Below are 22,325 nucleotides of genomic sequence, written 5' to 3' on the forward strand. Positions count from 1 at the left end.
TCATTCTAATTATAACAGTATAAAAATTAACAGTAAAAAAAATGTTTAAAATGTTTCTTTAAATGACTAAAGAATTTGTCTGGGAAGAAGAAGAAGAAGAAGAAGAAGAAGAAGAAGAAGAAGAAGAAGAAGAAGAAAGAAACAAACAAAATACACACCCAATGGATAAGATTATAATTATTCGATATTTGCATGATTGTGTAAGTGTTTAAAAATAATTAAAGCTATTTTCAATTTTACAATGTATGTGCACATTTAGTTTGTGACAAAAATAAACAAAATATTAGTTGGTGCATGTCAAATTTTTAATAAGAAGGGGAAATAAATACATGCAAATATAACAATTTGGCACAGAAAAATGGTCATTTGAAAAATTATAATAATTATTCCACAATAGGATAACATCTAAAATAAGATGGTATATATATATATATATATATATATATATATATATATATATATATATATATATATATATATTGGTTGTGCATTCAAATTCAAGTATTTAAGCTCAATGGATACTAGACAATGCAATGGTTCTAATATGTAAATCCAGAGCGATTATGAATTGAAGCAGTTTCTGATAAAATACCAAACCTCGTATCAAGCAAATGGATTTTAATAAAAAAACAGATAATAATATCCGTTTTCTTTGTCACTACACAATCAGAGCATTACTAATGGCAATGCATGAATCTTATAAACAATGAATTTTCAGAAATTTAGAAAAAAAAAAAAAACGATTTTATATAGTTCATTTACACCGAAGAATCTGTACCCTTCATGTTCTTAAAAAAAAGTCCACAATCCGCCATATTTGATATTAGAGAGTTAATCTCGTTTCGGATTGAAACACTACCCAAAACAACTCGCACAGAGTTATCTTTCCTTTCAAAAATCACATACAAAAAAAAAAATCACAAAATATTGACGTTTTTATTTTTCATTTTTAAAAATGTAATATGTTTATTATATTACCAACATTCTGATTGTTCAGCCTTGAAGAAACAGACGTTATTTTTTAAATAAGACCAACTTGCTTGATACAAGATTTCTTTGTCGGAACTGCTTTAATATATATATATATATATATATATATATATATATATTGAAAAATTCATATTTTATGTACAATTGGACTATAGCAATACTCAGTCAAAAGCAGGGTGTTATTAAAATTTTACAATGACAAGCTTGCATGGAACAAATAATAATATAAATTTGTTAATGCCTACCATCTTTATGCAGAGATATACACAATGCTCTTTCCAAATTTTCTTTCAATGATTATAATAGCAATAAATAATATATAGACAAAACGGTAGTGTTGATGATGATGGTGATGGTGTTGGTGGTTGTGGTGGTATACTACTTTCTATAAAATCCAACACTGAGTCTTAAAGCTTATTTGTCTCTAAAAGCAGAGAGGAAAGGGAGCAAGTTATTGTTAAGATGCCAATTATCTCCCTGTATTTAATTTTTTTTTTTTTTTTTTTTAAATATTGGAAACTCGCTCTTGCAATGGCCTGTCAGTCTTTGATGATGTTACTTGCTTGACCTCAGTTGAATACGAGAACTAGAGATCACCTGGTCAGTTATTCACTGTTTATAAAAATGGTTACTTTACGTAAGCATTGCTATAATGTTCTTAAACTTCAAAATATACAAAAAGAAGAGAAAAGATAGAAATAATCTAAAAAAAAAAAAAATTGTGTTTTAGATTTTCATTATAAAATTGTAAAGTTGTAGATTAGCATTCTCAGTTCTCTCTCTCTCTCTCTCTCTCTCTCTCTCTCTCTCCAACCAATATAAGATTTTACACACTGAAAAACTTGGTGGAAAGGAAGAAAAAAAAGAAACAATTATTTTAAAATTTTGAGTGTGGGATGTTTTGCATATGAATTTTACATAAAATGATCTCCATTTCTAAGCCGTTTTTATTTTTAGAAAAGTTAATTAAATTTATTTATTACTAATCCTAAGTCCAACTGCCAGGGTCATAAAATGGCTCATAAATCTTCTAGAAAACTAATGCCCCACCAAAAAAAAAAACATGCAAAATTTACCTCATATAGCACAAAAAAGAAAAACAAAACATACCTAGAAATAGGTGATCAGTTTTGTATATTAATTTTCTGTAAAAAGATACATCATTTCCATGCAAATCTAGCATTTTAGGGCAACAAGTTTATTTTGCTATAGAAGATCATTTTATGTTAATTTTTAATGTAATACTGACCCATATTCTAAATTATAAAAGAATTGTTTTTTTTTGGCAAGTTTTTCAAGTGGATCATGCGTAATTGCCTAAAAAAATAGGATTTCATTATTTTTAGGGGGTGATTTAGCTGAGGGTGTTAATCTACAATAATGCTGAAACATTAAGATAAAAAAAGAAAAGTAAGAATAGGATAATATAAGAAAAGCTGCAAATAGGTCTTAGCAAAAGTTGATTGGGTTCTGGTCCAGAATCTCCCCTATATTAAAAAAAAACAAAACAAATATAAAGAAAAATCTGTATGATATAGTACCTGTGATAAAATGAAAATATCATATTCCTAAAATCACATAAATTAATCAAGTAGTTTTATTTTTAAATAAGAAAATCAAATTTCATGAGTATCGGAAGATTGGACTGTCTTGCCCGCCATTTTGAAAAAAAATATAAAAAACGAGGGAGATAACTTAATAATAATGCAAACTTGTAAGATTTATGTTGTAATGCTTACGAATTTCCATTAATGGCTTAAAAATGATTTTATTTAATAAAATAAAATTACTTAATCAATTTATGTGATTTTTGGAATATGATATTTTTGTTTCTTCACAGGAACATATATCATACAGATTTAAAAAAAAAATTTTAATGTGAGAGAATTCTGGATAAGAACCGATGATTGTAATGTTATTATCAAAATAATGCAATAAACACAGTTTCTCTTGGAACTTTCAAAGTTGGCAATGTTCACAAGTGGAAATATTTGTGCCCTGCTTGAACGCTCGCAGGAATATTTATACCAACATTCCAAGAGTGTGAAATACAAATCCGAATGATGATCCATTTAACTTTTTGGTATTTCATTTTTTATTTAAAAAAAATTTTTTTTTGTACCTTGTGCGTTTTGAATAGAATGCACAGAAAATATGACGGTAAATGAATTTGGCTTTTGTTAAACATGTCTACAGCAATTGTTAAAAAGTGAACGCTGATTGAAATGAAAAACACGCTATTGGTTGACAATTGCAAAGAGACGATTTAGAAACAAAGATTTTTTTTTGTTTGTTTGTTAGCCAAAAAGAAGCAGAGAAAGAAGTACTTTGAAATAAATTAATTCTATATCATGCTTCTGCATTTTGAGATGAGGATTGATAATTGGTATTGTTTGGATTATTCGAACTACTGTTCATATCAATGTTACTTGCATAAAGGTCGGAGGTTACATTGGCTGAAACCTTGTGCGAATAACACTCAAGATGAGAACAGTAGTTCGAATAAACCAAATAATTTATATTACTTATAATTTCCAAATTAGATAAAGTTCAAAAACAAAGTTTGATAAATCAATATTTGCATGTCTATTGCATTAGTGTTAGAGCTATTGTCAATATGGACACCACTTTAGTTTTTTCGGAAACAAATATTGTTATTGGAATTGCTAGAAAACGTATTTGGCCATAATTTCTAAACAAGATTTCTTATCAATAATGCCAGAAAACAAGTGTGGTTGGAATTGCTTTAAAGCATTTGTTTCCAGAATTGCTAGAAAACATTTTTATCCACAATTTCTGAACAAGATTTCTTATCAGTAATGCTAGTTTTCTCTCTGGTGCAAATAAGAAAACCGATACGAGTCTGCCATCTTAAAACTAAAATCCAATATGGCTGCTCAATTCAATATTCCTGCCCACTACATTGGTTTCAGTTTTAATGGAAACATTTTGAAAATCACACTTTTAAAATATTGTTTCTAATTAATTCTGCAAAATCATTTCTTGGTGTATAAAAAAACACCATGTAGGCTTACTTGCCTTTTTTTCATAAAAATATAATTAGTCTTTTTTTTTTTTATTTTAAACTTCCATCAATAATGCAAAATTGATGGAGAATGTTGAACAGATTTAAAGCTTTGAATTTGATCCAGTAACATCAACAATGCTTACATGGATTCACAGTTTTTTTTGCAAATTTTTTCTTTTGAATGTTCTGGGACCTATTTTGTAGAAAATCTAATAATAGTATTTATAATTTCAGGAAAAGTTAACAAAAATCATGATAGTAATTAAAAAAATATTTGATAATATTGTCGCCAGTGGTGTCTATTGATAATAAAGTCGCTTCAGTCATTGCTATTTTGGACGTTACATAGTATAAAGCAGCAGAAACGACATGGCTTAAGTTGTATTCAGCAATAAAACAAAGGATGGAATTTTAAACTACTGACAATAATCCTGGTCACAGCACCATATTGGGGCCCATAATGGTTTAGAAGTAAGGATCCCACATGTTGCCGTGACTAGGATTATTGTTAGTAGTTTTAAAATTCTGTTCTTAATGTTTCACTAATGAGTTTACTTTATGCCATGCTGCTGCTGTTTAATATTTTTGCAACATACAAAAAACAATGACAGGGCCGACTCTATTATAAATAGACGTACACTTCTTGTTAGAATATTATACAAGTTGCAACCTTTTTTCTTTTAGTTTAAAGCATAATAAGAAAGACTGGTTATTATGAGATAGATAGATAGATAGATATAGAGAGAGTGATTGATTGATTGATTGACAGATGATTGTAAACAAATATGATGGGTTCTTCTTTTTTAAAATATGCTCCTCTTCCTAAAAGAACTTTTATACCCGACGGAGCATGCAATCTGAAAAAAGTATCTTCTGCTGATAACTGACATCGGTGCAAGCCGCTGGCAGGTAAACAGGCCTTCAAAGTTGTGTTCTTCAAGGTAATGCACTGAGGTCACGCTTCGGAGGTGGGCCCTTTGGTATCTCTTTTGGTTTGTTTTTCTCTTCAAACATCAAAATCCTGAAAGAAACAACAACGAAAAAAAAAGAACGGAAGTTGTTAAATAAAATGGGTTTACAAAAATAAAATAAATAAATAAAATAAATAAAAAACTAAAATGGATTTTCATTCGGTTCAAATTTGTTAAAGGTTGTTTTTCCAACAGAATCTTGATAAAAATTCCATTCAATAAAATTATTCCTTTTTTGTTCTGTTTTATTTTTTTCTTACTGAACGTAGACGAACAAAATCCAGAGTATATGCAGGAACACTGAAAATTTTATAGAAAAAATAAGGAGGTTAAAATTTCTAACAAAAAATACTGTAACATTCATTGTTGATTTCTGAAATAAACCCAGGAATGAAATATGTCATCCTTCACAAAAAGTATGACTTATTACTGAGATTCATCAGACTGTTGTTCTCATCGTGAGTGTTAATCGATGCAACACGTAAGGCTCACAAAATTTTTACTAGGACTGTCCACAAGGACTCGTGGTTAGAGTACTTGCAAAAATCAATTGTAAAAGTGATATTCTCCTGAAGATTCTCAGGTTCAATGGAAAAACAGATAATTTCATATTTGTTTCATTCAAATAAAATTATTTTTCACATAATTGTTTTTATCATTGGTGAAAAAAAAATACACTTGCAAATTATTTAGAACCTCTATCCTGTCATGGTTGATTGAACAAGAGCATGCTATGACGTAAATAAGGGGTTTTGTTTGAAATTCCGTCCAAATTCCTGCGTTCAACAAGATACACTTGAAGAAGGTTGGAGGTTACATCGGCCGAAATGTTGCGAAAATGACACTCAAGATGAGAATAGTAGTCCGATGAACCCAAATAGTATGAATAACCAATCCTCATCTAAAAGATTCAGAAAAGTAAGTTTAAAATATAATCATTACAATTGCTGAATCTAATATGGCTGACACTTAAACCGCATTGTTATTAATGTCATTAATACACACCATCTAATGCATATATATATATACACATAATGCTGTTGAAATTCAAAGACTTACATTGTTTTCTCTTATATAACTCTTGTTTATTTTATCTCGGATCTCTTCACTACAACCGTTTCGTTAATGGGATGACAATTCTATGATTTTACAGGTCCGCCTGTAACAACGTGGGAGTGGAATTTCTTTTCCCAAACGAACACACCAGGTTTATCATGTACAAATTAACTTTTTATTTATAACATTGGAGGGAAATCACATCGGACGAGTTGATGGGAGGAAAATTTCTATGAAAACATAAAATCATAGAATTGTCATCACATTAATGAAACGACTGTAATGAAGAGATCCAAGATGAAATAAACAAGGGTTGTATAAGAGAAAAATGTAAGTTTTTGAATTTCAACAAAATTTTGTACTATATATGCTCTTCCACTATAAAAGAGATCCATTGAGCTTTACTCAAATTTAACGGGAATTCAGTTTTTATCCTAACAGTCTCTACCCGTTGGATAAAAATGGTATACATCGAAATTAATAATATTTAAAAAATAAACATTAATTAAACTCTCTCTCCCTCTCTCTCTCTCTCTCTCTCTCTCTCTCTCTATATATATATATATATATATATATATATATATATATATATATATATATCTTATACAAGGATCGTTCCAAAAGTAAAGCCTCCTATTTTTTTAACTCAGAAATTTGACAACAGGAGTGATACTATTAAAACAAGCACACTTTTCTGCTCCAGAATATATTTTTCTACATATTCATTAATTCTTAATGCATTCTTGTCAGGAATTTAATAACACATCTTTGCTCCTAGCAAAAGTCCATGAGAGAGGTTGCTTTCTTAGATTCTCACAACGTCAATATCTGCAACAGGGAAATGAAACTTCCTGGTCATGAATGTAAGTTCAGTCATAATAACAATTTGCAATCCTCTCTGATCCATTTGTGTGGAATAGAAAAATAGGAGGCATTAGTTTTGGAACGCCTCTTATATATATATATATAAGATACTGATAGAATTCAGATGAAAATTCTGATAGATATTACTTGAAGTAATACTTTCAAGGAGATCCTAGCCAGAAATGAAAAGCTCAATATTTAAGAATAGAGCAATATATAAGTTTCGTGGTTTAATTTTAAATTATGAAAAAACTTTTTTTCAATAATTGTGCTGAAAAGTAAAATAGCGTCCATTTACAGCTGAACATTTTGCTAACTGCATTTCATTTCCTCTGATGATATGAGCCATTATTGAAAATCCATGGATTAAGGAAATTAAAATAACCCTTTCTATATATTCCTTTTGTCAAGCAATAAATTCTTAAATCGAATATATGCCTCTATATGTTGTTTTTTCAGAATTTAAAATTAAACCACGAAACACACATACACACACACACACACACACAGATTATATATATATATATATATATATATATATATATATATATATATATATATATATATATTAGTGTTGGGACGATTAATCGGGATCAGAATCGGGAATTGAAAAAAAAATCGGAACTTTTGGGGGTATTGGAATTGGTATCGGAATTGGAAAAATTTGTGCCTAATTTCCGATTCCAGAATCGATTCTTCTAATATTTTTCAAACTTAATTTTCCATTGTTTGTACTGATGATAAATCTTTATTGTTTTTAAACTATTAGTAAAACTAAACTCTATAGATCATAATTTTTATTTTCATAAAATAAACAAAAGTTGAAATTTTGCAAAAATTCGGTAGGTAACCTCTAGAAGAATGCAGTTTATTTACAAGGTATCTAAAAAAATGTTTAAAATTAAAGAAATATTTTGTCAAGAAAAATAATATAAAGCATTATTGTTAATTAAATAAAAATAGAATATAAAAAGTGCTGTTTTTTAATCATTAATTTATCTATTTTATAGGTTTATGCTTTTGTCCAGTTGGGTTTTGTCCGGTGTCTGCTCACTCACTCAACATTGACAAATATGAGAATAAATGGAAGAAACGTTGAATTGAATTTGAAATGAATTTGTGAATTTTAATGCTTCCGTCTGAAAAACTTTTAGCATCAAATTTTCTTGGATTCTGCCATGCTTAGATTTAAGGATTCGTAGGCGCCAGATGCCGTCTGAAGTCTGATCAAATGTTCCAGTATTTTTTTCGCATCTACTTGCCAAATATCTAGATGAGGTTTTTCAGAGAGTTCACAATTCAAACGAATGGGCAAGTTTTATTTTCTTGGAACCGCTTTGTCTGATCATTATTTCTACGGTTTAAAGTACCCCCCCCCCATTGTGAACACACTAAAGACAAAATTATTTTAGAATTTAGAATGGAGTTAGTGGCGCACTGGCGCATATAAATTTAGGGTAATTATTGAACAAATATCGATTGAAAATAGCTCGTTGTCCAAGAGTCTTTTTAAAAAAAAACGGCTACTCCTCCTCCAAAATTATATTTAAAAATATCTTAAAATGTTAACGGTTCTTTAAAACCAAATAAAATCGATTTTTATACGTTATAAACACGCTTCGTACTGCTGTTCTCATGTTTAGCGTTCCAATTTACTTGCCTCCTCCAGAGGGTAAAGTTAGATACAAGGTCATCTTTTTAATGTGGGGAATATTCAGTTCCAAAAAAAGGGGGTACTCTAGGTCGGAACAAAAATTAAAATTGCCTCAGTCTACAAGGATTTCTCCTTCATTAAACGATGAGAGAGAATAGGTGAAGTGTAGTAGTACTAGAACAGATACTACATTTTGTTAACGTTTCGATCGATGTCACTTCCGATCGAAATTCTGTGCAGATTCACGAGTTCAACAGAAAAATTCTCGAGTTCGAGAACATAAAACAGAACGATTAGTATATGAATTTTTTTTTAAATTGGAGTGAGGGATGGGGGTCCCCTTCTTAAAACAATATCTCCTGCAAGAACTGTTCTAAAATTTATTTTCAATCGATATTTACTCAATGATTGCCCTTTTTTCCAAGCTGGTAAAAAATGGCCATTTTTCCATTGCCTTTTTGTCCGTTGCCCAATTTTTCGAAATTCATAAATTTAACGTAAAATGATCACACGTTTCCGGGCCATTCTAATTGCTTCAAAGCAGTTTCTTCTACTGGATCATTATTTGTAATTTTTTGGAATTTATACTAATTTTGACATGACACGTACGGACGTAATAGCGTTTCTAACTGAAATATATTTATTCAAAATTCCATTCTACTACACAAACACCTATATCGCAATACAAGGAAGATAACTTAACATATCTCACTTTGAAAATCCAACAAGATAATTTTATATGTTAGATTTAAACTATCTTTAGCAATAATTAAAAGAAAAAGCTTATGTAAAATCCTGATTTGAATGGTTGTACAGGTATTTTACAAACATCAAAGAAAAGGTTCTTGGCTTAAAATTAATCAGATTTAGCAACATCAGTTATATTCCGTAATCAATAAAGATGAGAAAAATATTGAAATATATAGAATAATAAAATCTACAAGATTGTTCATTAAATTAGTTGATCAGACCCAGAAGAAGAAAAAGACAAAAAAAAAAAAAAAAAAAATCTGAAACCCTTTGAAGTGAAATACGAGAAGAATAAATCCGTCTTTCATGCAAAGAAAGATGGCAACTAACAATGGAAAACAGATAATTTCATAGCTGTTATCAAAGATCTTTAAAGTGTCTTCATTTTATTTCTTTGGTTTCATTCAAATTAAATTATTTTTCACATAATTGTTTTTATAATTGGTGAATAAAGAAAGAATTGCTTTTGTTTTGTTTTCATCAAATTTGTAAGAAATTACGCCTCCACCCCCACTTCAAATCAGAAAAGGCTATATCAGGCAAGTAAATATATAAAACAATGGTTGCAATAATTTTTATAGGCTGTTTACATTTCAAATGTATAGTGGAAAATATGATGACATATTGCCGATTACAGATTATTAAAAAGAAAAGTTAATAATAATAACACACACACACACACACACACACACACACACACACACACACACACACACACACACGAGGGGGCATTCCAAAAGTAATGCCTCCTATTTTTATTTCGCCCGAATGGATCAGAGAGGATTACAAATTCTATTGTTATGATGACTGAACTTATGTATTCATGGCCCGAAAGTTTCATCTCTCTGTTGCAGATATTGACGGTGTGAGATTCTAAGAAAGCAACCACTGTCATGGGCGTGCATCAATAGCAGAGAGGCATCATTAAATTTCTGGCAAAAGTGCATTGAGAATGGTGGTGACTATGTAGAAAAGTAAATTCTGTAGCACAACAGTTTGCGCGTTTTAACAGTACCACTCCCGTCTTCATAGCGCTTCAACTTTTTGAGTTTTAAAAAAAGATAGGAGTCTTTACATTCATAATTAACCTCAATCCACGATCTATATATATATTAAAAAAAAAAAATTCAACAAGTATTCAGTTTAATACTTGGTAGTATTAAATACTTGGTGCTGGAACATTAAGAAATGCTAATATTGGTATACTCAGAATTATCGCCAATATAAAATAATAACCTGTTCAAAATGGTGGTCTATGTCCAAAACAAAAAATGTAATCAAGTTGAATAATAATTATGTAATAAGAAATATCGGTGCTTATTTAGAATTACACTTAATTAATGAGGCAAAAATACAGAAAAATCTTTGATGTACATGCTCGTCACAGAATGAAGATATCATATTCCAAAAATCATGTAAATTGTAGTTTTTTTTAATTACTTTTTCTTTACGTAGTTTTTTTGATTAAGAAAATCAATTTTTACGATTTTTAGTGATTTTTTAGCAGCCATAGCACGATCTTCAAATCTCGGCAGTCGAGTTGAATTGTCCAGCTTGAATTTTATAAAACAATGGCCACTGACGGTTCTATGGCCTCGCTGGTCATAAAATTAGATTTTTTTTTTTTGTTAAAAAAGATAACTACTTTATCAATTTACATGATTTTTGGAGTATGACATCTTCATTCTGTGACGAGTATATACATCGTAATTGTTTTTGTATTTTTTGTTTTTTTATTAAGTGTAATTTTAAATAAGCACCGAAATATCTTTTGCCATTCCTGGTTTTCCTGAAATAAAAAATCAAAAAAAAATTGTGGCCTTGTAAATCCAACAGAAAACAAAACAAGAATAAATAAATAAATAAAATAATAAAAAAAACACTGAAAAAATGTTTTTCACATTTTTTTTTTTTTGCCAAAGAGGGAATAACGGTCGAAAACCTAAGCAAAATAAAAAAAAAACTTTAAAAAGAAAAAAATGAAGACAAGCAAACAAGGAAACATTCAATTTATAAAGCAAAAAAAAAAACAAAAACAAAACAAAACAAAAATTCACCTAAAATTATTTCAATCATCTTTGTTTATAAGAATCAACAACAAAAACAACTCGTATTATTCGCATTACTGTTTTCATCTCGATTATTATCCATTGTGTTCCCTCCTGTAACTATTTTAATACTTCTCATCAGAGTATATATATATATATATATATATATATATATATATATATATATATATATATATATATATATATATATATATATATATAGGAAATACACAATATGATGTTCTCATTTTATATTTTGTTGTCTTGATTGTGAATATATATATATATATATATATATATATATATGACGTTCTCATTTTATATTTTGTTGTCTTGATTGTGAATATATATATATATATATATATATATATATATATATATATATATTCACAATCAAGACAACAAAATATAAAATGAGAACATCATATTGTGTATTTCCTTATACGTTACGATTGTTTCATAACTATTTGAACAATTTGAAATATTATATCATTTAAAAAATATTCCAAAATAGTTACTCTTCAGACGGCAAAATACACTACTTATACATATATGAATACATAATCTCTATTTTAAGAACTCAAGCAGTTGGACCTACCTCTACACCACTCTTATATTTTCTTTTTGGTTTTTATTTATTCGATAGCCTTTGGATTTAGTAATTGCCTCATTTTCATATTTCTACTTTTTAAATGATATTTCAATCAATTACCTATTTTAATATTAATTTAATCTTTTGCATGTTTTTTAATTTTAATAATTATTTTTCTTTCCCAATATATTTATCTAATTGATTTATTTCCCAAATACTAGTCTACACCTTCAAATTCTACTTTCTATTTAGATGTTCCACCATTTCTTCCTCAATCTACCATAGTTTCGTATAAACTTTGTTTACATGCTACGATCTACTAATTTATTCTTGTTTAACATGTTATTTCTTAAGAAGGAACTGTAATTAAAAGGTTAATTTAAATAGTATCAATTAAAATTTATCTTCATCCCGTACTGGTTATGTCAATAATTTAAATTTTAAATTTATGTTTTCAATTCTTATCATTATCTAAGTATTTGATTTTAATTTTTTAATCTTTCCTCTCCATTATCACTCGTAATATTTTCACGTTCTAAGGGAGATAACTCTATTTTGTCAATATTTATCAATTTATCGAAATTCTTATTTAAATATTTTGACGTTAGTATTTATTAATCACCTTTGCTTAATTTTAAACTTATAGTTCTAACATTATCGTCTTTATAACAATCTCAGTTCGCTTTCTCACTCAGTTTCCTTCAACTTTATCTTTTGATTAAATTTATTTTAATCCATCATAATCTGTTTGTCTCCATATCTTGCGGTTACTTAATGTTAGAGTTTGCCATTCTTATGTTATTGAAATTACTCGGATGTTATTTCGTTACACAAAGTGTTTATTAAAATTAAAATTACTTCTGTTTCTCCTATTTAGGTTATAATTTTTTAGTTTCTATATGTTAAGTTGATGATCTAATAATTTATTTATTTATTGCACTATTTCAAAATTTTAGTATTAAATTTAACATTCTCTTTCCATGCTTACATTTTCACCCTCAACATATTCTGTAAATTTTTCGTTTTTAAATTCTTTTAAATCAGGTTTTAGGCATGATAACAGGAATTTATTTCTATGAAGACAGCTTTGTACAGCATCTAACTTTTTGTTTAAAATTTCCTCTTTAGAATTCACTGTGCAGTATGCCTCAAGTAAACATAGATTACATCTTTTTAGTTTACTCGGTTTATATTTTCTAGCTTTATCTACTATTGACCATTTTAATTCAAAATCTTTTTTATTCTTACATAGTTCCCTAACCCACTCCCCTAATGCAGTTGTGTTCCTCTTCTTTTTTTTTAATAATTATTTTTGTCCTAGCCTTATTTCTATCATTATCCTATTCCCGATTTGGTTCATTCTCTGGTCCAATTTTAAATGATGCTACATAGTTTCGGTATCTATCCTTAAAAGAAACATTCAATTCCTCCTAGGTATATCTTTTTGCTATTATCCACCTTCACTTCACATTTATATATATATATTATTGGTCTGAAAAAGGATAAACCAATTTCTGTACGAAATCTCAAGGGTGAGAGTTCGATGCAAAGCAAAGCATACAAAATTGGGCTAAGTTTGTGTCGTGATTTTTCTTTTAACTTTTATATACAGTGGAACCCTGGGATACAGCATTAAAAATGGTAACAAAATGCAGTACAGTATATAATACACATGTATATAATCAAATAACATTATAAATAACACCGTAAGGCGGGGCAAATATCGTAACCAGTGGCCGGAAAACATTGTATTCCATATCGTAACCTGAAAAATAAACGTATCCTAGTACCACCGTATCTCGGGATTCTACTCTGTGTGTGTGTGTGTGTGTGTGTGTGTGTGTGTGTGTGTGTTATTTTGTATTCACAAAAGATTTTAAGGTGATATATTATTTCATGCATCGATTGTCAATATTTACTACGACAATGCTCAGTACGTAAGTTGATCTAGGCAGTAAGTTATTAAAATATATATGGTAATTAAGCTTTACGAAAAAAAAATCTCATACATGAAAGCCAATCAGAGAATCATTCTAAATCATATAACTTTCTTTTTTTCACATCTTATCAAGGTCCAGGGGCCACTTGAGGATAAGGATTTATGAGGGGGATGGTAGGGTAGTCATTGGGGGAATAGCGTAGTAATCGTTAGTAGTGTAAATTTGGTAAATTTGACTACTTAAGGGGCTGGTTCATCAAGAACTTGTTTATGTTGGACCTGAAGACGACCATATTGTAGTCAGCTGGAAAGCAGGCAAATAGAACAGAGTTCCACAGATGTGCAGTTCTAAGAAAGAAACTTTGTTCATGGAATCCATGTTTAGGTTTAGGCACAAATAAAGAGTGGGGGAAATTATTGATAGTGGTTTCAGCTGGGGGAGTGTTTTTCATGAAAGTTTGGCAAAGTGGGGCCATAGATTTGAGCTCAGACAAGCACTTGCCACAAAAATAATGATATAGCAAAGACAGGCTAGCAATGTCTCTTTTGTGGGAAAGACGTTGCAGGGAAGAAAAAAGGGCATCCCCTACTAAGCTATGAAGTTGGTTTTGAACTCTGTCAAGGCAGGATAGAGTGTGCCGAGCAGCTCCTGTCCAGATGTAGTAACAGTACTCCATCCTAGGGTGTACTTAGCTCTTATACAGGTAAAGAATTGCATCGGTAGTGAGATATCTACTGGAGCAGTAGAACAATCCAACCATTTTCCAGCGGCTTTGACAATAGATTTTATGTACGTGTTCCATTTCAGATCAGGAGTAAAGGTCAGACCCAGAAGCTCATCAAAACATGGAGCCTTCTCAAGACGAGAGCCAGTCATTTCAATTGATGGGGATGGGGGTTAGAGCGTTTATGATGGAAAGATAGAAGCTTGGTTTTAGATGCATTAAAATCAACCAGCTACCTCTTTCCCCATTGCACCACATTCTCAAGATCAGAGGAGCAAAAAAGCAGAGATCTTGGTCGTTTAAAGTGTTGCCATAGATGGTAATGTCTACGGATGATCTAAGAATGTGATTTGAGAGAGCATTGAGGAAAATCAGGAATTTACTTTACCATTAATAACGTGTGCAACATTTTTATATCCCAATGAAATTTACAAGTGTTATCCGTATCTTAATTGCTCTTACATATAAATAAAACAAAGAATTAAAAAAACGATACATATTTATAGAAATATAACAGGATTCACCTGCGCTTACAAGTGATACACAGCAATATACACACATCTTAATCTTCCTAATACATGGGTATATGAAAATGCAAACTTATCTAGATGCATAGGAGCATGTCGACCCGAATTGATCTGTTTGAGTGAGAAGACCGACTACATGCCACAGACTACATGGACAAAATAAAAACAATGGACAATGATGTCACTCCAGAGATTAAATCGAAAAAAAAAAAAAAAAAGAAAGAAAAAGAAAAAAAACGAGAGAGGATGTTGCAACGATGTTCCCGCCTAAACAATGAAACTTAAAACATAAAAAAAAAGAAAAGAAAGAAAGAAAGAAAGAAAGAGGACTGAGTCACGCCTTTTTATTATTAGAGATAACCGAATGGTTGACCACTGTGTCGTCACGTGATCTGTGACTCCCAGTGCGGTACGACGAAAAAAAAAAAAAAAATACAAAGAAAAACAAAAAAAAAAAAATTATAACATATTCAAGAAATTGACTATTTACATCATAGTTTTATCATAACGGTCATTTATTGCTACTTTATATTAAGCATCGAAAAGAATTCTTGTTTAAAATTGTTGCGAACATTGACAAATAATAAGAAACAAACAAAAACAAACAACAGAAAAACTAAAGTAAAGTTTCTTTTTACTAATGGTGTGTTTTAACAAATTGTTAACAGAGATGTTACCCCTAACGGAGGATTAACCTCGCCTCTTCCTCGATTCAAAAATTTGATTTTGAAGTAAGAAAAATCCTGTTATATATATAAACAGGCTTTTTCAATCTTTGACAGACTATGGATACTCACATCGGGGTGCCTATGCGTGAAATTTTTGTGTCAGGAGGTGCGCAATCTCCAATCACATTTCTCCTGAGTCGACATTGTTAAATACCAGTGGCAAGTGAAGTACAGGACGACTGGAAACAAATGCCGAGATAAGCGGAGAGCACATACAGCGCCTAGAATTCTCAAATGGTCACCCATTTGGTACTAACCAAGCTCAACATTGCTTAACTTCGGTGATCTGACGAGAACCGGTGTGTCAACGCGATTAACATTAGAACAAAAAGTAAAAGTAAAAGAAAAGAGAAAAAAAAAAGAAACCTCTTTAGGTCATGGCATTTCAAAGTTAAATGCTTTTCGTCAGAAGAGGAGAAGAGCGAGAATTATACAAAATATAAATATGGATTAAACTGGTTTAACATTTAGATTGGAAATGAGAATGAATAAGAAATTAAAAAATACTAAAATTATATCAACCTTTTTGATTAACCTTTGGAAAATGAAAAATAATGAAACATATTAAAATGATGAATAATATGAATAGGAGGAAGAGGTAAGTATATGAGAAGAGGAAGGAGGGAATATAAAAATAATAGAAAAGTAGCATAGATGTAAGTCATAGTGAAAATAATAAAAAGAATATAGGGTCACTATGAAGTAATGTTTCGTTTTTCTTCTTTCTCTCTTTTCCTTATTGTTCTGATTTTATAATGAAGTTATATTTTATTATTCATCTTTTACTTATATAAATCTTAACAGTACTGAAATTTTTCTACTTGATAAGTTTTTCTTAAAGATATATTCTTTGATAATCTAATTGCATATATATGTGTGTGTGTGTTGGGAAGATTAATCAGAATCGGGAATCGGAAAGATTGAAATATTTGAGGGTATCGGAATTGGTATCGGAATTGGAAAAATTTGTACCAATTTTCTAATGCGAAAACGATTCTTTTAATTGTCTGTTTTATTTGATTTTGCTTAAAGCTAAATTTTCCATTGCTGGCAATAATGATAAAATAATAAATATTTATTGATTTTAAACCACCAGTTAAGCTAAAATCGATAAATCGTGCCCCACAAGTATATTTTTACGTTTAGGAAAATATTTGCACATTTAACATGTGTGTTTTCACGGTAATCAGAGAAAAAATACAACTATATAGTTAAATATTTAGAAATTTATAAAGAATTGGAATCAGAACCGGAATCGGAATCGGTAATTGTATTGGAATCAGGAAAAATATTGGAATCGTCTCATCAGTAATATATATATATATATATAGCAGGCCGTCTGGCATTGCACAGTCATAAAATATGTTTAAATATGATATTTTGATTAATGCAGATTTCGTATTTATTATTATATTATATTGGACCCAATATATAGTAATGATTTTAAAAGTTAAGAAAAAAATGACTTGTGCGCCACAACCGAGAATCGAAACCAAAACGTTTAGTGTACGATTTACTTTTCCCTTTGATTTTAATGCCTGAGCTAATTAAAACATGAACAAATAGCTATTACATTACGCATGCATATTTGTAATGCCATCTTTTAACCTTCACCTGGAAAATTCTATTTTTTTAATTAGCACACTTGTACACCGATTTTACCCGGCTAAAACCCAAATATAAAGTTTTGCATGGGTCTGAATACACTATATATTAAGTTTCATGTCTGTAGACCAAAAACTGACAGAGGAATTTGGTAGGCAAAAGTTTTTAAACAAATATATCTACGCATACATAAATATATATAGACAGAGGTTTGTGTTTACTATAACCTTTTTATGCAAATATTACGCAAATATAAATCATGTAGAATATATGCATGAGTATAATTACACGTAATAGTTAACTAAAGATGATCATCCCATAAGAAAACCGAAATAAACTAATAGGGAATTAATCAAAATGAATGTTTAAAAGAATATGCAAATTAGCTAGATCTTTTGCAGATGAACGCAATTCCATGACCCATATATAATAAAGTTGTATATCAAATAAATAGAAAAAAGGGGCTTTTAATATGAATATCAATACACAAAAAAGCCCAAATTTATAGGAGTATAGAATAGATAGAAGATATATAGAAGATAGATTGTGTACGTATATTTCAGAGCTTTTTATTGTCCATGATGAGTAATTAATCCCCATTATTACATTATTTTAATTAAATTAGTATAAAATCGACAAAAACATTATATATATATATATATATATATATATATATATATATATATATATATATATAGAGAGAGAGAGAGAGAGAGAGAGAGAAATAGGGTAATTACAAACGTATAACACCAAACATCAATTTATTATAAACTGTTAAAAATAGAGATGCACACTAGGCATACAAATAGCTATATATAGAGTATTTTAAAATTGAAAAGATTAGTGCATCATTGATTGAAATATCAACAAACCGTTTGATGGTAATGTGGTTGTGAAACGTTCACATTCATCTGGATATATATATATATATATATATATATATATATATATATATATATATATATTATTTTTTATTTTTCTTAAGGTCGAGATTGTTATTCGTTTTTGTTGTTGTTTTTTTGGTTTATTTTCTGTTTTTTTTTTTTTATCACTGACAATCAAAATAAGCACAAATGAAAAATAAAAAAGCATTTGGAAAAAAAAAAAATCACTACTGGCAAAGAACTGATACTCGGGTTACAAGAAAGCGGATGGATGCATGGAGCAGAAATCTCACCGTCTTCTAACTAGGGGTTTCTCTTGTGGCTTCAGAGCTTCCCCGCCTTGACCCGTCTTCCAAAAATCTTCCTGGTAAAGAGAAACATTCTACAAATAGACAATGGCTGCTGGCAGAGCCAAAGATGAAACATTCTCTTCCCACCATTAGAAATATCATCATCATCATCATTATCACTATAATAATAATAATAATAATAATAATAATAATAATAATAATAATAATAATAATTGCACAGATTCATTAGAAAAAGGTTTTAGTCCTTTTTCAAAATGGAATTGTGATTGTTGAAGTTGGAAGATTTCGAGGTCATGGTCAATTTTTTTACAAGCAATATTTGATTAAAAAGATATTGTCGACAGTATTTTACGAATTGCAATAGCAGTGACTGTTCAGTGAGACGTTTCTGTGCTTATCAAGTGACTATGTTCAATTCAATTTTAGATAATAATTCAGAAAATGTTGTATCTGCAGAAGAAAGAGGAGGAGTGGGAGGAGTAGTAAGTAAGGAGGAGGTAAAGGTAAGGTGGTATAGTAGGTATGTGAGAGGAGGAGGAGGAGGAGGAGGAGGAGGGGCAAGAGGCGGAGTGGGAAGAGTAGAAAACGAGTAAGGAAGAAATAAAAGCAACTACTCTTTCCACTCCTTTATTTCTCCTCTCACATACCTACTCACGCCACCGTTTCTCCCTCCCCGAAATTTTTTTAATCTTACAGTGTATAAAAATGTCGAGTTTTGTTTCAATAAAGCTATTTCACCAAATGAATATGGTCAAACCAAATATATTGGTCCAGCTTTAATGATGTATGTGTATCTTTGTTTATACTAGTATGTTCTCTTGCTTATCCAGATTTCCATAATCTAATTTTACATTTTGTCCGAGATTTTCATTTCATATTTACTCCCTCATATATATATGTGTGTGTGTGTGTGTGTGTGTGTGTGTGTGTGTGTGTGTGTGTGTGTGTGTGTGTGTGTGTGTGTGTGTGCGTTCCTTGCTAATGGAGTCAGATGGCTCCGTGGCCCGGGTTCAAATCTCCCGACTAACAGTAATCGTGACACCCTGCACTGATGATTACTAAAAGGATGTAACACTAGTTAAAAATAATTAATAGTAATAATTATGCCAGACCTCAGTTCTTATTGTCAAGCACTTTATGTTAAAATGAAATAAGTCTGTAACTTAAGCCCACGTGCGCAGATCATGAAGTTATAATCATAAAATCACACTCGGTCGCCTTGAATGACATTTACACTTTATATAAATGTTAATTTCAACTATGTTGCTTGCAATTAACGTTAGCAGAGCAGTTTGTTCCTTGCTAATGGATTCTGAGATGGCTTTGTGGCCAGGTTCAAATCTCCCGACAGGCAGTAATTGTGACATCCTGCATTAATGATTCCAGAAAGGATGAAACACTAGTGTCTGTAGGTATTAAAAATAATTATAATTATATATGTGTGTGTGTGTGTGTGTGTGTGTGTGTGTGTGTGTGTGTGTGTGTATATATGAGAGAGAGAAAGATGGAGAGTATCAACTTAATACGGATAAAGCAATTTCTGTAATTGAAAGAGCTCAATGCGAAACAGAGCATGCATAATTGGGTTAAGTTTGTGTTGTAGTTTTTTCTTTTAACCTGTGTGTGTGTGTAGTATTATTTCATGTATCCATATAAAATTAAAAGATGCTATAATATTTTAATGCATTTTTTATCTGTATTTACTTCAACAATGCTCAATGAGTTGATCTAGGTAGTAAGTTATTAAAATATATATGGCAATTAAGCATAATTTTTCACATTTATCGCCTGAGGACTCGTCAGCATGAACATGGACAGGAAGAGAGAGAGAGAGAGAGAGAGAGAGAGAGAGAGAGAGAGAGAGAGAGAGAGAGAGAGAGAGAGAACTCACCACTTGCTGGTGTAAATAAAATAACACACACACACACACACATTATATATATATATATATATATATATATATATATATATATGCCAGCTGAATTCATATCCTAATAATAAATCTAAATAATCTATGCCCCCCTCCACACACACACACACACATATATAAGAAAGAGAAACAGGCAGACAGACAGACAAAGGGATGTACATTATGTTTGAGCGATAAAGGATAAAATTTAATGGAATATTCGAATATCTATGTATTTCATATAAAGATCAAGTGTTAGCCGCAGGAAGGAGCTCCTTACTTTCTGAGAACTTCGGCTAAAGTAAAATGAAACCAAAAAATAGCAAAAGATAAGATAATTTATATATATATATATATATATATATATATATATATATATATATATATATATATATATATATATATATAAAGTTTTGAAAATATATATGGCAATTAAGTTTGAGATATTTACACACGCCATTGTGTCACACACACACACAAACACACACACATATATATATATAAATATTTATTCATACAGAGATGTACAAACTTTGCTGCACTGTCATGACAATATTTGGATCTGTAATTATTAATAACTAAGATCTCTTAAGGCAAAAAATCTGTCTTTTCATTTAGATGAAAATTTTCGCCTGTCTGTATAAATAAATATTAATATAAATAGCTCAATTAATTATTGAGCACTATTATATTCTTTGGATTTTTATCCTACGAATACATTTTTAATGATAATACATGATGTTTTGCTGTTTAAATACATAGTAAGTACATACATCTGTAATTCGTGCATAACAATAAGGGAGCTAATCCAGTATGTAATATCAGGGGCATATAATTCAAAGTATTCTATAGAATCATAATTTTCAAGAACTTAGAAAGGTGCACCAACTTGAAAAAAAAAAAAAATGGCTGCCTCATGAATTGTCTGCAGATTTCAGTTTGTGATTTGCTGCTGTTTTCAGGCGATTCAATGAAGAACAATTTGTTGAAGAATAGTTGTGTGGTTTTTGAAAAACTTAATTGCTGATTCTTCAGCTGATACTGCAGGGTTTTCATTAAACGACACCAACTGCAAGAAGTTTATCATTAAACTCACTGATCAGTCTTGTCTTCCACAGTGAAGTTTCCATTTTTGAACTCTGCAAACGTTAGTTCATTCATTCTTCATAAATCTTGTAGCGTTATCTTTCACAGATGAGAAGTTATTAGAAAAAAAATTCTGTTCATGGAAATTCTGTTTGGTTTTATGTGTTGAAATATGATCATCAAGTAACCATTATTATTATTTTTTTTTTTTCAATTTTCTCATTATTTGGTCCTAGCTGGGAATGGGTTATCCTTCCGGATAGTAGACATTCAAACACTATCTCATACATCTATCTTTTTAAGATTCTAATCGTCCCTTTAAGTGTAATTGTTTCTATCTCTCTTGCACTTTGTTCACCGAATATATTTATCAAGTACTTATTGAGTTTTTTTAATGAGTTTGGCTGCTCTTATAATTACTGGAATGATGGAGATCTTCTTAAGATTCCGGCTTCTTTTCATGTTCCTATTTACAATGCCTCCCCACGGGACAGAGTTAGACACCAGGGTCGTTTTTTAATGTAGAGAAAAGGAACAAAAATAAAAATTGTCTCAGTCGTGAAGGATTTCTCCTCCACTGACAGAGAACAAGAAATTGAAGTGCAGCATCTGAAGAACAGATACTACACTTTGATTTTGTCCCGAAGGCCAAGATGTT

At 30.1% G+C, this 22,325-nt stretch overlaps 1 protein-coding gene across 2 annotated transcripts in view; it reads right to left on the reverse strand.

Moving 5' to 3' along the window:
* Positions 1 to 3,609: 3,609 nt before the first annotated feature.
* The window catches only part of LOC145287909 (allograft inflammatory factor 1-like), a 185,922-nt gene continuing 167,206 nt past the window's right edge, over positions 3,610 to 22,325 (reverse strand). For both annotated transcript variants that reach the window (XM_080135857.1, XM_080135856.1), the window contains exons 7-8: positions 18,655 to 18,725; positions 3,610 to 5,039 (exon numbers count right to left, since the gene is read on the reverse strand). In XM_080135857.1, coding sequence (XP_079991983.1) covers positions 4,955 to 5,039; positions 18,655 to 18,725 — 156 coding nt within the window. In that variant the 3' untranslated portion in view covers positions 3,610 to 4,954. The remainder of the gene's footprint in view (positions 5,040 to 18,654; positions 18,726 to 22,325) is intronic.

The sequence above is a fragment of the Euprymna scolopes genome, chromosome 11, assembly GCF_053919585.1.
Source record: "Euprymna scolopes isolate OS-2025 chromosome 11, ASM5391958v1, whole genome shotgun sequence".
In the NCBI taxonomy this organism is placed as follows: Eukaryota; Metazoa; Mollusca; class Cephalopoda; order Sepiida; family Sepiolidae; genus Euprymna; species Euprymna scolopes.